General features: G+C 45.6%; 1 protein-coding gene across 1 annotated transcript in view; it reads left to right on the top strand.

Moving 5' to 3' along the window:
* Window positions 1–18,787, top strand: part of LOC142565902 (putative caffeoyl-CoA O-methyltransferase 1) — a 29,325-nt gene extending 10,538 nt beyond the window's left edge. Inside the window, exons 4-7 of the mRNA XM_075676490.1 lie at window positions 6,421–6,539; window positions 13,148–13,202; window positions 16,957–17,090; window positions 18,371–18,787. Coding sequence (XP_075532605.1) covers window positions 6,421–6,539; window positions 13,148–13,202; window positions 16,957–17,090; window positions 18,371–18,523 — 461 coding nt within the window. The 3' untranslated portion in view covers window positions 18,524–18,787. The remainder of the gene's footprint in view (window positions 1–6,420; window positions 6,540–13,147; window positions 13,203–16,956; window positions 17,091–18,370) is intronic.
* The last annotated feature ends 706 nt before the right edge of the window (window positions 18,788–19,493 follow it).

The raw sequence follows: 19,493 nt of genomic DNA on the forward strand, positions 1-19,493 counted from the left end.
AGTTTTGCTGAGACGACAATATATCTGTCTCGGGAGCAGACGGACTTCACTGCGCAAAAGAGAAAGATTGATTGTCTCCGTGTTTCTGTGTGCCCGATTCGTAGCTGCGTCCGCTGCAGTGTTACCAGGAATATTGCAGTGCCCGGGTATCCAGTGAAATGCGATTACGTGATTCATTGCGTTTGATTTTGTGTGTTCTTTGAGCGTCTCATACAATATAAAAGTGTTCGAAGAATTTTTCTCATTGCTTTGTAGTAATTTGAGAGCGGCTTGCGAATCGCTAAAACTAACCCATTTTCGCGAATTCTTTTCTGATGTTATGAAACGCAGAGCACACAGGATTGAAAACAGTTGTGCCACAGTGAAAGATGTCTCTCGGGGTTATTCAAATGCTTGCTCTAGCGCCAAATGTGGAATGACGAATGCTAAGAAAAAGCTGGGGAATTTTTTTGACATGAACCGTCTGTATACACGTGGATGTACTGGGGATATAGTGAGTAAATTTAGAATATTGCCATTTGCTGTGCGGCTACCAGTCTTAGATATAATACCCTCGACCGATAATTCTATTTTAAGACTTGTTAACATCCAAGGAGGGTAACTTACACTCCCTTTGCATAATGCAAATTTTACTAATAATGATTTATGTTCTTGAACAACATCGTGAATTTTGCTTTTGTTTAATTCGCTAAGCGCGTGGTTTGAGGGATGCTTCTCGTGTTGAGTTAAGATGCGATAAACATGTCGGCATGTTTCAACCGTTCGTATGACTGATAATGGTGGGTGACGATCTACCTCGAATTCTTTACTAATTGCTGAAGCTCGAGCTTCAGCAATTAGTAAAGAAGTCGAGGTAGTCTGCGGAACCCCAAGATACACTAGCTGCCCCTTGCCAGTAAACGTTGAAGACGTTCCTCAGAAGTTTGTGATAAGTCATATAGAATAGGTGCCGAATAAGCAATTTTTTTGTTTTGTGAGTGCGTTAGGAACTTGAAGCAGTTAAGAGTGGTAGAAACGCTGGAAAGGGGGTTTGGTTGGGTTTTCAGGTTACAGAATTATGTTTTCTCGTATATTCAAATTACAATCCGGCGCTTACATGTCTGTAGGTTGTGTGTAAGTCGTACTTCACAATTTTTCTACGTATTTTAGCTTGAGAAATGCATTTAGTTCTTTAACTTCCTTGCGCCACATGGAGAGCCTGTACGGCTATGGATGCTTCGAAAACCTTTTTGCCGAAACGATTTTCTGCGAGACGGGGACCTTAACGTTAATACTGCTGGCCAGACGGTAGTTTTTGTGGTAAGGCTGCCACGACGCAGTTGAAAAACGTACAGAGAACACTGCCGTGCGGAATGCCCTGAGTTATGATGTGCTAATTACTCTCTCCTTCAATTGTTCGCATAAATATTTTTCTTTCGATTAAGAAATTTCACATCCATCGCAGTGCTCAGCCATGTAAGCCAAGCTCTAACATACCAGCAAGGACGTGTATGTGACTTACAGTGTCGAATTAACCCCCCCGCGTTTCTTCTTTCTCTCTCTCTCTCTCTCTCTCTCTCTCTACAGTGTCGAATGCTCTCTGCATGCCTAAGAATACTGCTGTTGTCACATTTCCTCACATTCATTCATGTTCGACGTATGTGACAATGTCTAATACTGCCTCCATTGTAAACCACTTTTATTGAAAACCTGCCATGCAGTTCGAAAGCAAATTTGTGTGCTCACACCACCATTGCAATCGACTGTCTACCATCTTCTCCATTAGTTTACAGAAACAGCTTGTGAGAGTGACGGGCCGATAGGAGCCAAGACAAAGTGGAGTCTTTCCTGGTTTCAGTACGGGAATTACTCGAGCCAATTTCCCTGAATGTGGAAGAGACCCTCTTATCTAGATATCGTTAAATACCTCTAGAAGAGCCATTCTACCTGCTGGACCGAGGTGCTTTAACATCACATACGTAAGTGTCTTTGTACGGCATAACGTAAAAGCACTTTTCAATTCATCTAAATTAAACTCGCAGTCAAATTGAGGGTGTTGTGACATAAAGCACACACGAACTGCCTGTTCTGCTAGTGCTGTGGAACTTGCAAACTGTAGGCAAGTAAACGGATTTCCTTGTCTGGATATAAGTTGACAGAATTCGTCAGCAACAGATGTTTGCGGAGCGTTTCGAGCTGCAGCAAGGGCTCGGAGAGGATAGCTCTAGATAACTGGACCACTAAAAGATCGGACAACTGACCATATTTTGAGAACTGCAGTGAAAGGAGACAACGACGCGCAGTATATTTTTCTCGCCGTCGTCTCGTACCTAATTCCCGTGAGCGTCTGCGCGAAGTTGACTGAACTTTCTGTGCCGTCTTGTCATCCAGTTTTCCTCTGAGACGGTAAGCATGTTCTGCTAAGTCTTCTAATTGCTCTTAGACACTCGTATTCCCCGTCAGCTGCAGCATATTCATTTAGGACAATAACTTGTTTTGTGCAGATCTTGTAAGACTCTCACACTATATCTGCAAAACTTTGAAAGTTCGGATTTTCGCCCGATGAGTTGGTTAAATAGTGACGAAAAATGTTCAAGCTAGTATATTTTGAGTAGTGCCGGGTCCCTTCACTCCATATTAAACGATGTTTTACCAGAACAGGAAAATGATCCCTGCTGTGCGTTTCTGTGTCCGTTGACCATTCAACGCCATCAAGAAGGTCATGTGAGCAAAGCGCAACATCTATACAGCTGGAGTAGCGAAACCCCCGCAAAAACGTTGGAGAGCTGTCAATGAACACAGTCAAGTTACGTTTTTCTGCTTCGCACGCGATAACATTTCTGCGGGAATCATTGTATTCGCCGCCCCAGATGACGTTATGTGCGTTGAAGTCCCCACAAACGAGCACATATGAGTTTGCGGTACCAAACACATTCGCCCAGCTGTCTACAGATATTTTAATAGAAACATGTAGATAACGACTTATCACTGTGACGCATGTATTTCTAAAAGATACCTTGCATGCTACGAGATCCGATACATCTGAATAGCTCTACGGTATTAAATAGGACGGCAGGTCTTTTCTCACGCATAACATCGCTCTGCTATTTCTAGCAACGCGCGATGGTTTATGTAGCACATAGTTTGAAATACGAAAGTCATCCCGTACGTTTGCCTCCTGTATACGTAAAACAGGAAAGTTATGTTGAGCTAGTAGTTTGCGAAAATCAGTTGACTTATTACGAAGGCTATTAGCATTCCACAGAAATATGAAAACATCGTTGTAACAATTATTCATTGTAAGCCTGCCGTGGAGATGTTGGTGTTTGTGGAAGCACCAACGAATCCATAGACAGCAGTGCTTTTACCTCTGGCAGGTTGTTTGCTTGTGGAATGGCAGTTAGAATTGCGCGCATAGCTGTGAATATCATGGGCACGATCATCTGTGCCATGAGTATAGACGTGCAATTATCTAACGACGCTAAGGCTCCATCTGTGATCGGAGTAGATCTCTGAAGAGCTGACTGCTGTGATTGGGGAAAATGCTGAGGCAGTCGCTGAGGTGTTGAATGAGGTTACTGTGTCAGAGGGTGTTGCTCAGGAGTTCGGCGATTTTGACGTGATGCCTGGGCAAGATGACCAGCATTCTCCGAAGATGGATCACGTTGCTCGCTGTCGGAACGTTGTCGACCTAATTGCTTTAGAGCTGCAAAATAGTTCAAATTGTCCGCTTGCTCCTGCTCTTTGTTGGGAGGTGGAGGCGCATATCTTACAGTATCAAGGTTCGGCGGGGGCGCATTATAAGGAAGCGGTCTTCCGTATATGAAATTGTGTCTATGTAACTTTGAGGCAGCTCTGTTCCGAGGGCGCCCGGAGTAGGATGCTGTGTGGTTTTCGCCACAGCTGTCCTACTTTGGCTGACACACGGACTTGCAATCTGAGTGTTTGTGGTCTTCTGAGAATATCTTACAGCGACGTGGACTGCGGCAGTTCTTCGCTAAATGTCCAAATCTCTGGCAGTTGCAGCATCTCAGAGCAGTACCATGGTATTCTTCTACAGGATGACTCGTGAAACACAAGTGCGGCATTGGCTTGTTTTCTCTGAAGTGGAGAATAACGGTTCTTAGAAGGCTCGATGCTGTCGCTCCGTCGTCTTGGCGATTGTAGAGCTCCTGACGACGAGCAGATGTCACGCCAAAATTCTTCGGGAAGTCAACCAGTTAATCTTCCGTATATTGAACTGGGACATGGCGTATCTTGCGAACATTTTTTTGGATAAGATGCCGGAATGAATGGCTTGACTCCCAAACCAGCCACTTCACTCATCGATAGTAGATGTCGTGCAGACGAGACTGAAGTAGCGTTGACAGAGAAACTTCCATCTCTATTCACGCGGAATGACTGCACCTTTTCCTTTGCCGCGGAAACGATTCCTGACGCAGCGCGGTTTGGATTCACTTGCCTGACGTTGCAGCTTACTGTGTGGGTCGAAAACAACTGGAATTCCCGCAGGCCGCTTGTTTTTATACGCTACCAAAGAGAAATGCGCATCGTCACAGTCTATGTCTTGGCTTAGCTCATAGGTGGATGTCCTACCTCCGTCAAACCCGTGGTTTCTTGGCTTCACGTTCGCATGTCTTGGCCATATTCACTGAAGGTGCGCTGGAACGTACTGCAGCGTTGAAAACTAGCGTCGCCGGCTTGATGACACTGGTCGCATGTTGTGGCAATTCCGAATGCGGGGCCGATTCTGTGGCACTCATGCGCCTGGGAACGCGCTGTCGGCCATATGGCTCGTATCGGTATTCTTGGCTGCCTACCGCCGTGGTAGGCGGAGGTGTGCTGTAGAGCGCAGGAAAACCACACGGTGATGCGCGTGATCTTTAGCACATAGGTATCCCACAGGATGTCTGTTCTTTCGGGATAAGAGCACAAAGTTACATGCAGCGAAGCTGTATAATACTACAAATAAAATAAAGCAACAAAACAATATAACACAAGTATGGACGTTATGTTTATTGCTATTTACGTTTACCTCGTGTCCGCAGTAATTATGGCTTTATGGTCGCTGTGTTAGACGGCTATGGGCTCTGTGACGACACTGGAGACGTTCTCAGCGAACTTTATGTCTATGCACGACCAATGGCTCGTCGTGGAGACATTGGTTTTGCTTTAACGTTGAAGGCCGAAGCTTTACAAGAGAAACGCCAAGAACCACTCACCGTCGGGACAAGACGAATCGACGTAAATGTCCCCCACAATGACGATGCAATTGGACTCCGCCGGGAGGATCCATCCAAATGTGTCGATCACAAAGTCTTCAAGGTCCCTCTTTGACATTCCGAGACGGACTTATACGGTGGCGACAACGATTCCGTCCCCAGTCTGTAAGGCATAGGGAGGAACGACCGCGCTATCGTTCTTTGCGTGGATCGCAACGTATCAAACCATCATTCATCGCCCGTTTTGCCACACCTGGCCTCAAACGCAGCTGGGACACATACGCTGATACGATTTTGCTTTATGCTTAAACTGTTTTGCCGCCATCGTTTTTGCCTACGCACATCACGTAATGCTCGAAAGTAGCCTAAGACAGCTCCACTGTAAAAGCGTTACGCTAGAATTGTTCGTGAGAGCAAATTCTAGCCAATATTGATGCTGTACATATTATAAGTGAAGGGGGCCAACAAATAGCAAGGAACGCTTACGAACGAAAAGGGTTCGACCCCAGAATTACACAAACTGTGAGTGAACAAGGGGCGCTTGTTCTTTTCCTCGCGGCTCTCTCTGGTTGCATTAGTTGCATGGTACCAGTAGCACAATGGAAACGGTGCTCATGTGCTCCGGAGATCTTTGGGATTTTCTTGCGTACCGTGAAATATTCAGCCCACGGCGAATAAAGATACACGAGCTTTGCTCGGTCTCCTGTTAGTGAAGCTTTTGTCAGGAGCTCTTGCCAGTTCACACTTCGCTTCTACGGCGTGGCGTAGAAGCGTGTAAGTCCGCACGGTACACTTGCGGTATTCGCTTATCGGGAGCGAGTTGTGTACTCGCGAGAACCAGCCATAAAATACTTCTCACAGTTTTCTTTTGCACTTCAGCGATTTCTTCTGTTTGAATAGTTTAGTTTCTTCCATGCCCCCCCCCCTCTCTCTCTCTTTAGTACTTTACCGTAGGGGGGTCGGCCGCCGCGTTACGTGACTCAGTGGCTATGACGTCCTGCTGCCGAGGACGAGGTCGCGGATTCGATTGCCGGCCGCGGCGGTCGCATCCCGACGGGGACGGAATGCAGAAATGATCGTGTATTGATATAGTGTACGTTAAACAACAACTTCGGGGAGTCAGTCGATCAGGAGTACCCGTTCATTATGGCGTATATCATAGCCCAAGTGTTAGTTTGGAATGTTAAACTTCGTCTACCATTTACACCTTTTTGCGCAGGTGTGTTCACTGGCTGCAGCGCACTGTCTGCAGCCCTGGCGCTTCCTCCCGACGGCATCGTGCGCGGCCTCGACATCAATCAAGAGACCGCCGACGTCGGGAGACCCTTTTGGAAAGAGGTGCGATTCGCGCCTGGCCCGGTGCCTTGCATCTCCACGAGAAAAAAAGCGAACAAGAATAAGGGACACAGCTACGCCTCTATTGGCTAAGATCTGTTTGTTGCGTAGCTAGCTCAATGCCGAGGCCATCTTTGGAGCGCTGCCTTCCGCGTCTTTGGTGTCTCGCCTGGCGTTACCTTCTTGATGAGTGGGAAGACTAAATCAAGTTGCAGTCCGCACTGCTTGCTAATGATGGGCGTCTATGGCTATAGACATCGTCGGAGGTTGGTAGGTTTAACGCATTCGTCTGCAGTCTGAGCGATTTGCTTCTGCTTTCAGTGAGTTATTTGACGTGCCCGTACAAAGCATTGAAATGTAGGATGACGGCCCTATTTGGTCGCGTAGTTACCTTGATAGTGAAACAAACTAAAAGAGGGAAGAGTACATTTGTGCGAGCAATCGAATGCTGTGCATAAACATCGCGGTAGCTTTGTAGATAAGACATGTCGGTACCACGCGTAAAACCCGGTCAAGGTACGACTTCATTCGTCATTTTCTAAATGGACCACCAATATCCGACGGATATCCAGGTAAAGTCCGAACGTCCAAGTCCGGCACAGGATGTTAACAGATATCCGATGAATGTCCGGATAACGTCCGAACATTCAATTCCTACACAGAAAGTTCTTTGGACGAACAAGGGACGTCGCATTTTGGATTGTTAAGAACAGCTGATAAATTTTATACAGTGTATGTCCTACGGACGTCATTACTAGGATATCTGACATCGGTCAATGCAGGGCAGTATCTGTACTTTATTTGGTGGTCAGACCTGTAACGCAGCAGAGGGTGCTAAGAATCTCTGGACCCGGACAGGCCGCCAATGGAAACTGACCCTGACAACCTCTAACACCCGAACTCTGTCGAGTGAGGCTAAATTATCAGGGCTCTTTGAGGAACAGTAAGGCATTATTTTGGATATCATTGGCCTTAGTGAGATTAGAAGAACTGGCGCCCTATAACGTAAAACTATTCCAATATGTTTCTATTCCAATTTCCTGACGTCAAATTTGCGTAACCACCGACGCAAGCACCGGGCGGTCACCCGCAGGGTTGTCTGAACAGACCAATCAAACGCTCTCCTCGTTCATAGGAGGTCACTTTTGTTTGCTTGAAAAACGAATAACATTGCCTACACTGAGCGGCTTGTCGTATCTAATTGGCTGACAAGAGGCGAGGAGAATGGTCAAGTGGAGAGGGATTCGATGGGGCAGAGCCAGTGCACTGAAAATCGATAACCGGATGAAGAGGGTGGTGCAGACGTATGCGATTGATCGGCTTTCCCTTACTTAGCTTGTGGTGGCTGGTCGAAAATCGCGGCGGCATGCAACGGAAGCTTAAGAATGACGCTAAAACTGACCCTCAGCAAAGAAGAGTTGGCAGAATGAGGTAGTAAACGTGCCGAAAGTGCTTGAAAACGTTACACGGTCACGCAAGATGTTTTATTATACGCAAATACACCCATGCTCTCCGGCAGGTGCGAGTAGCGAGCGTCTCAGCGATCGGCGGCAGCCATCTTTTATTCCTTTCGGAACGGGGCAGCCTGCGGCTATTCCGAAAAAAATTCAGTTGTGTTCGGCATATTCATGCATTTTTATCGCGTACACGTCACTTTGACGCGGTGAGTTTGTGTGGTTTTGTGACGTCGTGTGACAGGCAGGTGAAGTGGGTGCAGCCCGAAAACTTTTTACCAATAGCCGAGGTGTAATGGCGAGAAGGGGTCGAATCAGAAATAACTGTTTTTATTTTTTCTGTCAAATCATGCATAATCACTGTGTACAGATCATATCAGCTGGGGAGGTATTGCAGTTTTCGCGACGTCGCGTGACAGACAGGTGAAGTGGGGGTGGTCGAAAAACGTTTTTCACCAATCGCGGAGGGCTGATAGCAGAATTGGAATAGAAAAGTTTGGAATAGTTTTACGTTATAGCGCCCCTGGTGAGGCTTATAGAGTGCTGATTGACGGCCATCCTCTGCTATAGAGGTCTCCCAGATAAGAAGCAATACGGGATAGGATTCCTAATCCATAAGCACATAGCGGGCAACATTGACGAATTCTACAGCATTAATGACAGGGTAGCAGTGTGGTGGTCATACTTAATAAGAGGTATAGATTAAAGGTAGTACAAGCCTACGCTTCAACCTCCAGTCATGACAATGATGAAATAGACAAGTTTTATGAAGATGTTGAATTAGCGATGAGAAAAGTGCCAACTCAGTATACTGTAGCAATGGGTGACTTCAATGCAACAGTGGGGGAAAAGCAGGCTGATGAACAAGCAACTACGGCGTCGATTCTAGGAACGCTAGAGGAGAGACGCTAGTAGAATTCGCTGAAATGAATAAGTTGAGAATAATGAACACCTTTTTCAAGAAGCGTAGCAACAGAAAGTGGACCTGGAAAAGCCCTAATGGTGAAACAAGAAATTAAATCGACTTCATACTTTCTGCTGATCTCGGCATAGTGCAGGATGTAGAAGGGTAAAGTGCAGTGATCATAGGTTAGTGAGGGCTAGGATTCATCTCAATTTGAATAGAGAAAGAGCTAAATTGGTCAAGAAGAAACAGGTCAACCTAGAGGCAGTAAGGGTACAAGCAGACAAATTTAGGCTGGTATACTTGCAAACAAATATGCAGCCTTAGGACAGAGAGATGACGATGACACAGAGGTAATGAATGAAACCGTAACTAGGCTGGCTTCAGAGGCGGCAATTGAAGTGGTAGGTAAGGCACCAAGGCAACCAGTAGGCAAGCTCCCCCAAGTAACAAAGGACCTAATAAAGAAACGACAAAAAATCAAAGTGTCTAACTCAAGAGATAAAATAGAATTCGCGGAACTGTCAAAACTTATCAATAAGGCGAAATAAGTGATATTCGAAACTATAACGTGAGAAAGACTGAAGAAGCCGTAAAAAATGGACGCAGCCTGAAACCCGTGAGAAAGAAACTTGGCATAGGACAAACCAAGATGTATGCACTAAACTAAAACATAAGCAGGTTAATATCAGCAATCTCGAAGATATAGTAAAAGTAGCGAAAGAATTCTATACTGACCTGTACAGTACTCAGAGGAGTCAGGAGTATTCTATTCGAAACAATAATGTACATTATAGAGAAACTCCTCTTATAAATAGAAATGAGGTCAGAAGGGCCTTGCAAGGCATGAAACGGGGAGAAGCGGCAGGAGATGATGGAATAACAGTCGATTTAATCAAAGATGGAGGAGGCATAATGCCTCGAAAACTGGCGGCTCTTTACACGAAGTGTCTATCGAGTGCAAGAGTCCCAGAAAGCTGGAAGAATGCAAATATTAGACTAATCCACAAAAAGGGAGACGTTAAAGAATTGAAAAATTATAGGCCTATTAGCTTACTCTCAGTATTATATAAAATATTTACCAAAATAATCTCCAATAGAATAAGGGCAAAATTGGACTTTAGTCAACCAAGGGAACAGGCTGGCTTCAGGAAGGGATACTCTACAATGGATCACATTCGTGTCATTAATCAGGTAATCGAGAAATCCGCAGAGTATAATAGGCCTCTCTATATGGCTTTCATAGATTACGAAAATGCATTTGATTTCGTAGAGATACCAACAGTCGTAGCGGTATTACGTAATCAAGGAGTACAGAACGCTCACGTAAATACCTTGGAAAATATCTACAGAGGTTCTACAGCTACCTTAATTCTGCACAAGAAAAGCAGGAAGATACCTTTAAAGAAAGGGGTCAGACAGGAGACACAATCTCTCCAATGCTATTCACTGCATGCTTGGAAGAAGTATTCAAGCTATTAAACTGGGAAGGCTTAGGAGTAAGGATGGACGGCGAATATCCCAGCAACCTTCGGTTTGCCGATGACATTGTTCTATTCAGCAACAATGCAGACGAGTTACAACAAATGATTGCGGACCTTAACAGAGAGAGTGTAAGAGTGGGATTGCAGATTAATATGCAGAAGACAAAGATAATGATAAATAGCCGGGCAAAGGAACAAGAGTTCAGGATCGCCAGTCGGCCTCTGGAGTCTGTGAAGGAGTACGTTTACCTAGGTCAATTAATCACAGGGAACCGTGATCAAGAGAAGGAAATTCACAGAAGACTAAAAATGGGTTGGATCGCATACGGCAGACATTGCGACCTCCTGACTGGAAGTTTACCATTATCCTTGAAAAGTAAGGTGTACAATTAGCGCATTTTACCAGTGCTGACATATGGGGCAGAGACTTGGGGACTGACAAAGAAGCTCGAGAACAAATTAAGGACCACGTAAAGAGCGATGGAACAAAGATTGCTAGGCATAACGTTAAGAGACAGAAAGAGAGCGGTTTGGATTAGAGAGCAAAGGGGGTATAGACGATATTCTAATTGACATCAAGAGAAAAAAAACGGAGCTGGGCAGGTCATGTAATGCACAGGTTAGATAACCGTTGGACCATTAGGGTTACAGAATGGGTACCAAGAGAAGGGAAACGCAATCGAGTTGGATAGAAGACTAGGTGGAGCGATGAAATTAAAAAATTCGCGGGTGCTAGTTGGAATCGGTTGGCGCAGGACAGGGGTAATTGGAGATCGCAGGGAGAGGCCTTCGTCCTGCAATGGAGATAAAACAAGGATGATGATGATGATGATGATGATGATGATGATGATGATGATGATGATGATGATGATGATGATGATGATCCAGGAGCGATCCGTAGTATGTCATCAGGATTTATGGAGATATCCCTTGGGCATCGTAATGTTCGTTGTCGGGTGTCCCATGACCGTTCCTTGAGTATTTGGGGTCAATTTCTTTGTAAAATATAGGTGATCGCAGTAAGCGTAGCCTATCCGCTGCTTCTCGATTGTATAACATTTTCCTTAGAGCTCTTGGAAGCCACCGTTTTGGGCCGTTAGCACGGCGACTTGTTGAGTGCGTTATCCAGCGCACGGTGTTGCTGCCAGCAATAAAGTAATACTATAGACTTGGAGATATTTCTTTTTTTTTCTGATTTTGGTGAGTGTTTATTTCTGCTTCAGCTTATTTGAAGGGCCATGAATTGCACAGTAGGAAAGAATTGTGCAACAGTATAGGGTAAAGTTTTCATCTCGAAAAACAATAAAATAGTCTCTGTAAACAGTCCAGCGTTTTTGAGGTGGCAAGTAGACTGAAACAAGGCTGACCTCTTTACTAGGTGTTAATAAAGAACGTGAACCAGGAGCCGAATTAGCAAAGCAGTTCGTGCAACTACATAGCGGTTTCTAAAAACAGGCGCCGACTAACGTTGAGAGCAAACTTGATATTATAGCGAGGGCTATACCGGCCACTGACAAACAGGTTTTCCAAGCGAAAAGCTTCCTGAATTAGGTTCGAGGAACTGGATTCACCAAGCCGCTCGCACGTATACCAATCATTTATGATTGGCTGCAGCGGCGAGGCAGTACCGTGCTTCTCGCCTTTGCAGTGCAGCACGTGGCGCCTGCACCGCGCCCTTCGATTTAACTTCGTGCAAGGCGAGTTCTGCACGAGTGCATGGTTCTCCCGCACTCGCTAGTTTGGAAGCGCAGGCATCGTGCAAGCTCTGGGCAGCAGACGACATTGCGCAGCACTCGATGAATAATGGTGCGCGGACGTAAATATCTCCCGCTTTGGTTACAACAGTTTCTATAGCTGGCAAAAGGATGTGTGGTGCGAGTTCGATTCCTGAATAGTTGTGAGGGCAGCTTGGTAAAGTCATGCGAGTCGTTAAATTGCTTTCGATCGCATGTGTTTCTCTTGGAACGACAACAGCAGCCAAGCCCACCATTCCGTTCTGACTGCTTAGTTATTATCCACGACAGCGCTTATTGCGACAACGAAAATAAAAAAAAACTCCCTTTTGCTACTTGCAAGTTTGTCGAAAAAGTTCACGACTAGTCCTGCACGAAGTTGATGGGAGGCGTTCCCAGATTGCATGGAGCATGTCCGCGCAGGAGCCAAACTTTGAGCTCAGCGTACTTGAACACAAAATCTCTCTCGAACCACGAGGAGCCTCACAAACTCAAAAAGCGCCCGTAGAACGATGCGGCGACAACAGCAGGCTCTAGAATGCCACAATGCGCACCTCCAAACACGAAAAAGTGCGCGACTATGACGCTGCACTTTTTCGTGATTCCCCCCCCCCCCCCCCCAGGCTTTGTTTCACGCTTGAAAAAAAAAGCATTTATGTAGCCCGTATTGAGCAACGAAAAAGCTGGATCGGGAATTTTTCAGGATGGTCTACAATTTTCTGATTGACACTTTTGCTCTGAATAAAGTATTTGAGAAGATTATCGAATTATTAATAATAGCCAATTATATAATTAGGCAAAATACCGATAATGTATCTGACTTGCTCTAAGCAACAGCAAACAACATTGCCTTGGCTTTATCCAGCTACGTGGCACTTGCATATATATATATATATTTAATTTTGGCACAAGTTACGTGGGACACACAGCATGTACAGTCACAACAGCTTTGTATACCGACAGCCCATTATCGCGGCGTTTCTTCGTTTCTACGAGGTGCCCTGCATAAAACGTCCTCTTCTCGCTTCTCTCGCAGGCTGGAGTCGAGAGAAAGATTGACATTCGCATTGGCAAAGCCGTCGACACTTTAGGTGAGTCTGGAAAGCATAAGTGCACGGCCGTACGCGTCTCACTGCGAAACCGGGACCGTACTCGTGTCGTAGTGGAAAATATGTGACGACGGCGGAACGGCGTAAGTCGGCTCTCTCTAGCAGTGACAACGACACTCTGTCGTTGTCACTGCTATTTTAGTCTTCGTCGTTTTGGACGGCAGTCTAATGGATTCGCCATTCCGCCGCCGCGATCGCTAGTGGTGCTAGGTTATCCGTAACACCCGACTGCAAAAGTTTTCAGAGCGCGAGCTGCAAGAGGGAAAAAAGGTGACCTCGCCGCAGTCAATGAAGCCGCATTAGAATCGAAAGGAGCAGAGTGTCCGATCGCTAACTAAACGCTCCAAGCTGCGCCGTGGAGACGCAACAAGATTTAAATTTTTTTTTTCACGATTACTGTGCTCCCAAATCTTTCGCGGTTGACTGTACGCAAATGTTCACGAATACCGAAGAAAGTGGGGGGATATGCTGTCGCCGTAGCCCAGTTGCCATTGGTAGAGCAGTGAACCTACCGTGAGGATACTGTGGGTTTGGCTCGCATATATGCGCCAAAATTTGTTTTTTCTTGTATTATTATTGATTTCTCTTTGGTGTTATTGCGAATACGAAGGCTATTGAAATAAACGTTCCATTATCTTCGTATAGAAGCACAGAAACTCTTATGCATCAGTTACGGCTGGGCACTGCCTACACAGAAAACATTTTTGTTTTCGCAAAGAATTGGCCGCGCTAAAATTCTTCAGTATGATTGTGGAATTGGCGACGAAGACACATATGTATTTCTAGAAGTACCGCATCGTGACGCACCAAGACGCTGACTAAAATCGTTTTTAATGACACTAGACTGTAGACCACTCAGTTTAAGACAGTAGACCACTCACTTTTGCAAGACCAACAACAGTAAGCTTTAATAGCATTAAAACGATTATTGACGACAGCTGAAGTGTTAAGCGTCATTAACACGTATATATAAAAAAATAACTTTTCGTTTGTAATTGCTTTTTTATTTTTACGGTCGCTGTGTATATTTGATATTGCTGTTCGCATTGGTTGCTTCAGTGTTTCTTTCTATTGTCACTCTGTTACGTGATAGCGTTGTTCGCATCATTGCTTTGGAGTTTCTTGGTAATGTTTTGGCGTTATTTTGACTTTTACGGGGTAACGTAACTGTATATTGTATATACCACCTATTCAAGAGCCAAAGAGTAGTCGGCGCCGTATTTGTGCACCAACATCTCCTGATGTCACGTCAATAAATAAAAAATACGGGTATTGTAAATTTATGCAGTATCTGCAATTATTTCTCCAGGTTAATAAAGAAGATGTTCATTTACCCCCCCCCCCCCCCCACACACACACACACGAGAGCCCGCGTGGTTTTTTTACTGGTATGATTTGATTATGGTACGAGGGTTAAAATTGTGGATATTCAGGATGTGCCACATCAGCCACAGTAGCTCTAAGTGGCACCAGTTAACACTCCCAGAAATAGCGTAGAAATACATGCGCGGTCGATGTTAAATCTTTATGGACCACATGATCCGATAAAACGTTAAATTTCGAAGGGCTTGTGACTATAGCTTGAAAAACTCTACGACGCTTAGGTTGTTTCCATATACAACAGCACGAGTTGAAAATCCCAATAGCAGGCTGCGGAAATATTCATATTTTTTTTATATCCCACTGAACCTTTAACGCCGACAGTACATAAAAACCCACGAAAGTGGAATGAGTGCCAGCCGTCACCTTAGCTAAATTCGTAGACAATCTCGCGCTTCGTGCGGAGATTGTGGGTTCTGCGCCCAACGGCTCCTGGTTGTGTCTTCTACAACATTCGTTTCTCCTTTTCTTTACTAGCGTAATGGGGTGTATTGAACAGTCCAGATGGTAGCGTCTGTTTGTAACCGAGAAGGCAGGTAACACAAAGCAGGAACAGCTGGTTGCCCGAACGGCTCACACTCGTGCTAAGCACTGGTGATCCGACTGGCCCACTGGTTCCACTGCAGGCATGGAACAGACGATCTGGCTGGCCTTGTCCTTGTGCTCTTCTTCTTCATTACAATTACCCCCGGTGCAAAACCGGAGCCATTCCGGATTGTTCAATAGACCCCATTACACTAGGAATATAAAGTCTATCGAAGATTAAACCATCGTGCATGCTCAAATATACATTTCTGTAAAATACAGTTAACTTCCCATATGGCTTTCCTTGGCTACAGTGTCTGTTGATTTCATATGATTGTTACTAAAGAGCAAGCGCCTGGGTACCCCTGATACATATTTACATACTGTAATGCAGAACGCGGCCAGTGCCAATTAAACGTGTAAAAATTTGGCCCAGATTAAATTGTGGGTGGAATATGAACAATGCACTTAAAAGCGAACGAGGGTAATTTACGAAAAACCGACCGACCGACCGACCGACCGACCGACCGTATTTACTACGAATCGGCGCACAGACACATATACAATGGCTCTTTCCTCTGGCTCTGTTAAATTAATACCTGAAGTGGAATACTATGTGTTCGATGGCGACGTATCTCCTGTCAAGTGTCCTTGTTTGTTTTCTTTTTTTCATAATATTACTATATTTTCTTGTTTTGCAAATTCGGTCCTAATCTCAAGAGGTAATATTCCGTTCATGTCATAACTGCGATGAATGCATAATCTAGGTGTGCCTAGAGCTCGTAGCTTCGTGTGCGCTGTGTTCTCGCCACTTGGTCGCGTTGAAGCGAGAGGCAGCACGAAGGTAAATTCACTTGCTCCAGCTGTCGCTCTTCCTCACGCCAGCGTTCCGACAGCGAGTGTTCGCGCTCATCGAGGGAGCCTGTGCGCGCGTGACACCACGTTTGTTAATTTAGTTAGTAAGCGAATGTTTACGAGCTTAAACAGCCGATATAGCCACTACCCTTACTTCGTTTAGCTGTCTACTGATTTGCTATCGCAATCGATGCTTCGCCTTTCGGGCGAAACTTCGACATTTTTGTAAAGATTAGCCTGTCATGGAGACGACCACAGGGTTATAGTAGGCTCCAGTTGCCCTCCGGAAAGGCGCACGAAATTTCTGAGGGATGCTGGCTGCATCACTGGCACAGACTGTTCCACTCACTCGGCCTTTCCCACACGGACTCTCACGCTGCAAAAGGCACTTCACTGTGACATCCATGGCTGGGTGTCACTTACACTAATGTGGACTAACTCTTTACCAGGATGAGTAGCAGGGTCACGTTGAACGTCGGTGGCTGCGGCGAAACTATAGAACACGCCCTGTGCATAGCGCTCTCCTTCGATGTCCAAGGTCTTTCTCTTTGTGCTTTCTTCAACCGGTTTGACGACAGGCTCTTTTTATTTTTTAGGGAAAATATCTCTGGACCTTGGCCTCGGGCTTCATCAATGCACAAACGTATATGAGCGCTGCTGCGGTTCCTAAGGACCGCGCAGTCGCACGTATCTATGCGCACGCTGATACGTCATGTGCCACTATCTTGATCTATAGCTCCCTTTCCACTTACCGTGTGCAGGGTAGCAAACAGGATGATTGATGTCTCTGCATTTTTTTGTTTACTTTCTCTTTGCTGGCTCTCGCGCTTTCATTCTAGCGCATTGTAGTATATTGAGCATCCGCTCATTCTTGGATGATGCTGCGAAACGTCCTGCGCCACGACATCGGACGCGTTCTGCTGTTTGAGGGGATAATTCGATCCCAGTCTGCAGTTTCTCTTTTTTTACTTTACAGATGCCATGATTGCGGACGGAGAGGTGGAAAGCTATGACTTCGCTTACATTGATGCCGACAAGGAAGGATACGACGACTACTATGAGCGTTGTCTAAAGCTAGTCAAACGGAATGGGATTATCGCCTTTGATAATGTGAGTGCATTCTTTGTACGTCGTTTGAAACGTACGACATGAATTCTGCTTTAGTTCCTGAGGAAGGTGCGCACGATTAGCCCTTGTGTATGACCCAGGTATTGGAAGGTCTATAAATTTTGTGGATATTATAGCCTCAGAGCTACATGCCGCGTCTGGATTATGGACGACGACGTAGCATGGGGGAGGGGGGGCTCTGTGTTTAATTTCACCACTTATATCTCTCTAACGTGCACTCAAAACGACCGCCACAGCTCGGAATCGAAGCCGCTACCTTGCGGTCAGCAGCCAAGGTGAATAGAAAACGGATAGCTCAGAACGAGTACACTTATGTACTATTCTGATGAGCTGCTAAGTTCTGAGGTATGTTCTACGTTTGCTTAAAGTTCAAGCACTACCGGGCGCGGTATGGCCACTTTATTTGTCCTCTTCAGGCTTGGGCGCCCGCGGTAGCTCGCAGGAACGCTCTGCTGCTGAGCGCCCGGCTTAAAGTTAGCTTTCGTGGTTCACATTAAAAGCCAACTGCTTGATACATTTTGCATTGAAAAAGAAGGTGATACGTATAAACACTACATTCGCTGCCTTGACAAATGAAGTGATTACGTATCTTAAAGAAAAAGCGTACGTTTACCTCGATTTTAACAGCAGTTTTTGCTTAGATAGCGGCGCCTGCAAATCTACGTTGTTTGTTAATGCATTTTTGTACTTTTATTTTTTGATAACGTTACGCTGTGAAGACGTGGGGCCGAATTCACAAAGTTTTTCTTTCGCAAGTTCTGTCTGCCGCTCACTGGCCGGCCACCTTCGCTAATAGTATGTCCAACATCGCAATTGACTTGCATTTTCACTTACGAACAGTTTTAGCGTAAGAGCATTTTGTGAATACAGGCCCAATCGCAGTGCAGCGTTCATCCTGCGCTTTACTTCCCACGTCCAGTCAGTTTAGCCCTGGTTAACTATGTTACAAAGCTGAGCACGAGATCCCGGTCGCAGATTCACGGCCTTCAAGGCCGCGTTTCGTTGTGGGGAAGTACGCAAAAATACCCCTTTGCTCGTGCGATGAGACTTCGGTGCACCGTTGAATAAATCAATATGTTATCATTTCATCCAAAGTCCTCGGCTATACGGCATCTGTCACTGATTTGCATCTTTCCGACGGAAAAACACCATTTCCTTTATTTCTTCCTTCTGCATTATATTTCTTTTTTTAATCTTTTTTTTCTTTTTTCTTTTGCGTGGGCAGGAAGTTTCTTTCATATGGATAGCATGCGCTCATGCAGGTCCTGCGTGGCGGCTCAGTGTTCAACGCTGAAACATCCGACCCTGAGGCGTTGGCGATGCGAGCTCTCAATACCAAGCTGAAGACCGACGAACGCGTGCAACTCGCCATGCTACCCTTTGGGGATGGCGTCAACATTGTCCTCAAAAAATGAAAAAAAGGAACAAAAAGAATCCTGGTATACGATACCACGGTGTTTACCGCGCCCCAAACGCTGCGCGCGTTATAATAAAACTTAATGACACTTCTTGGGTTTTAGAAAACGTGATTAAGAAAACATGATTTTTGGGCTGCTTGAAGGACACACGCAAGGAAGAAACACACGCGTATGCCTGTTGTATGCAATGCCGCGCGTGCTATTTGTGACTTGGAAGCGCCGAATAAAACTTTTATCAGGCTTTGCCCTGTAAACAATGGAGACAACGTACCAGCGGTGGATCTGTGGTCTGCGCGGTATACCGCGACTTTAGTGCTTCGCGGTCGTCAGTCTGCCGCTCTTTGTTAGGTGCAAGTATATGGCCACCATGCATGCATTGACATTGTGATGGAAGGCAGGCAGAAGCACGGCGAAATCATGCTTCTGCCTCTCTTCTTTCTAAATTCTTCTCGCCTCTCCTCTTTCCTGAACGTACGCAATAATCCCACTTGATCAGACAAGCGACTTTCTTAGGAGACAGTGGTCCTGCCTTAAAACTACTTTGATCGAACTGAGTGGCCGAAATAAAAACTTATTTTGGTTTATCGTGAGAACAATATGTTCGCCATGGCATTTGGCCGGCTGCTTGTTCCTACGAACAAGTGCAGCGCACGAAGTGCTTTGTGAGTGAGTGAGTGAGTGAGTGAGTGAGTGAGTGAGTGAGTGAGTGAGTGAGTGAGTGAGTGAGTGAGTGAGTAAGTAAACTTTTATTGGATCCAGCAAAACGCGATAAAACGCGCACCCATCTAATCCCACAACGGGACTGACAGATCTAGCCTGCCGGCCCGATCGCGAGCGCGCGCTGAACACTCCTGTCAAGGTTCTTGGTGTGCCTGTAGGCCAGGCTGTTGGAAGTGTGTTTTAGCACCCTATCGTGCGAATGCATACATTGGTGAGTGAAGAGTAAACATATGCAGCGATGCCTGAT

Source organism: Dermacentor variabilis, unplaced genomic scaffold, assembly GCF_050947875.1.
Source record: "Dermacentor variabilis isolate Ectoservices unplaced genomic scaffold, ASM5094787v1 scaffold_12, whole genome shotgun sequence".
Lineage (NCBI taxonomy): Eukaryota > Metazoa > Arthropoda > Arachnida > Ixodida > Ixodidae > Dermacentor > Dermacentor variabilis.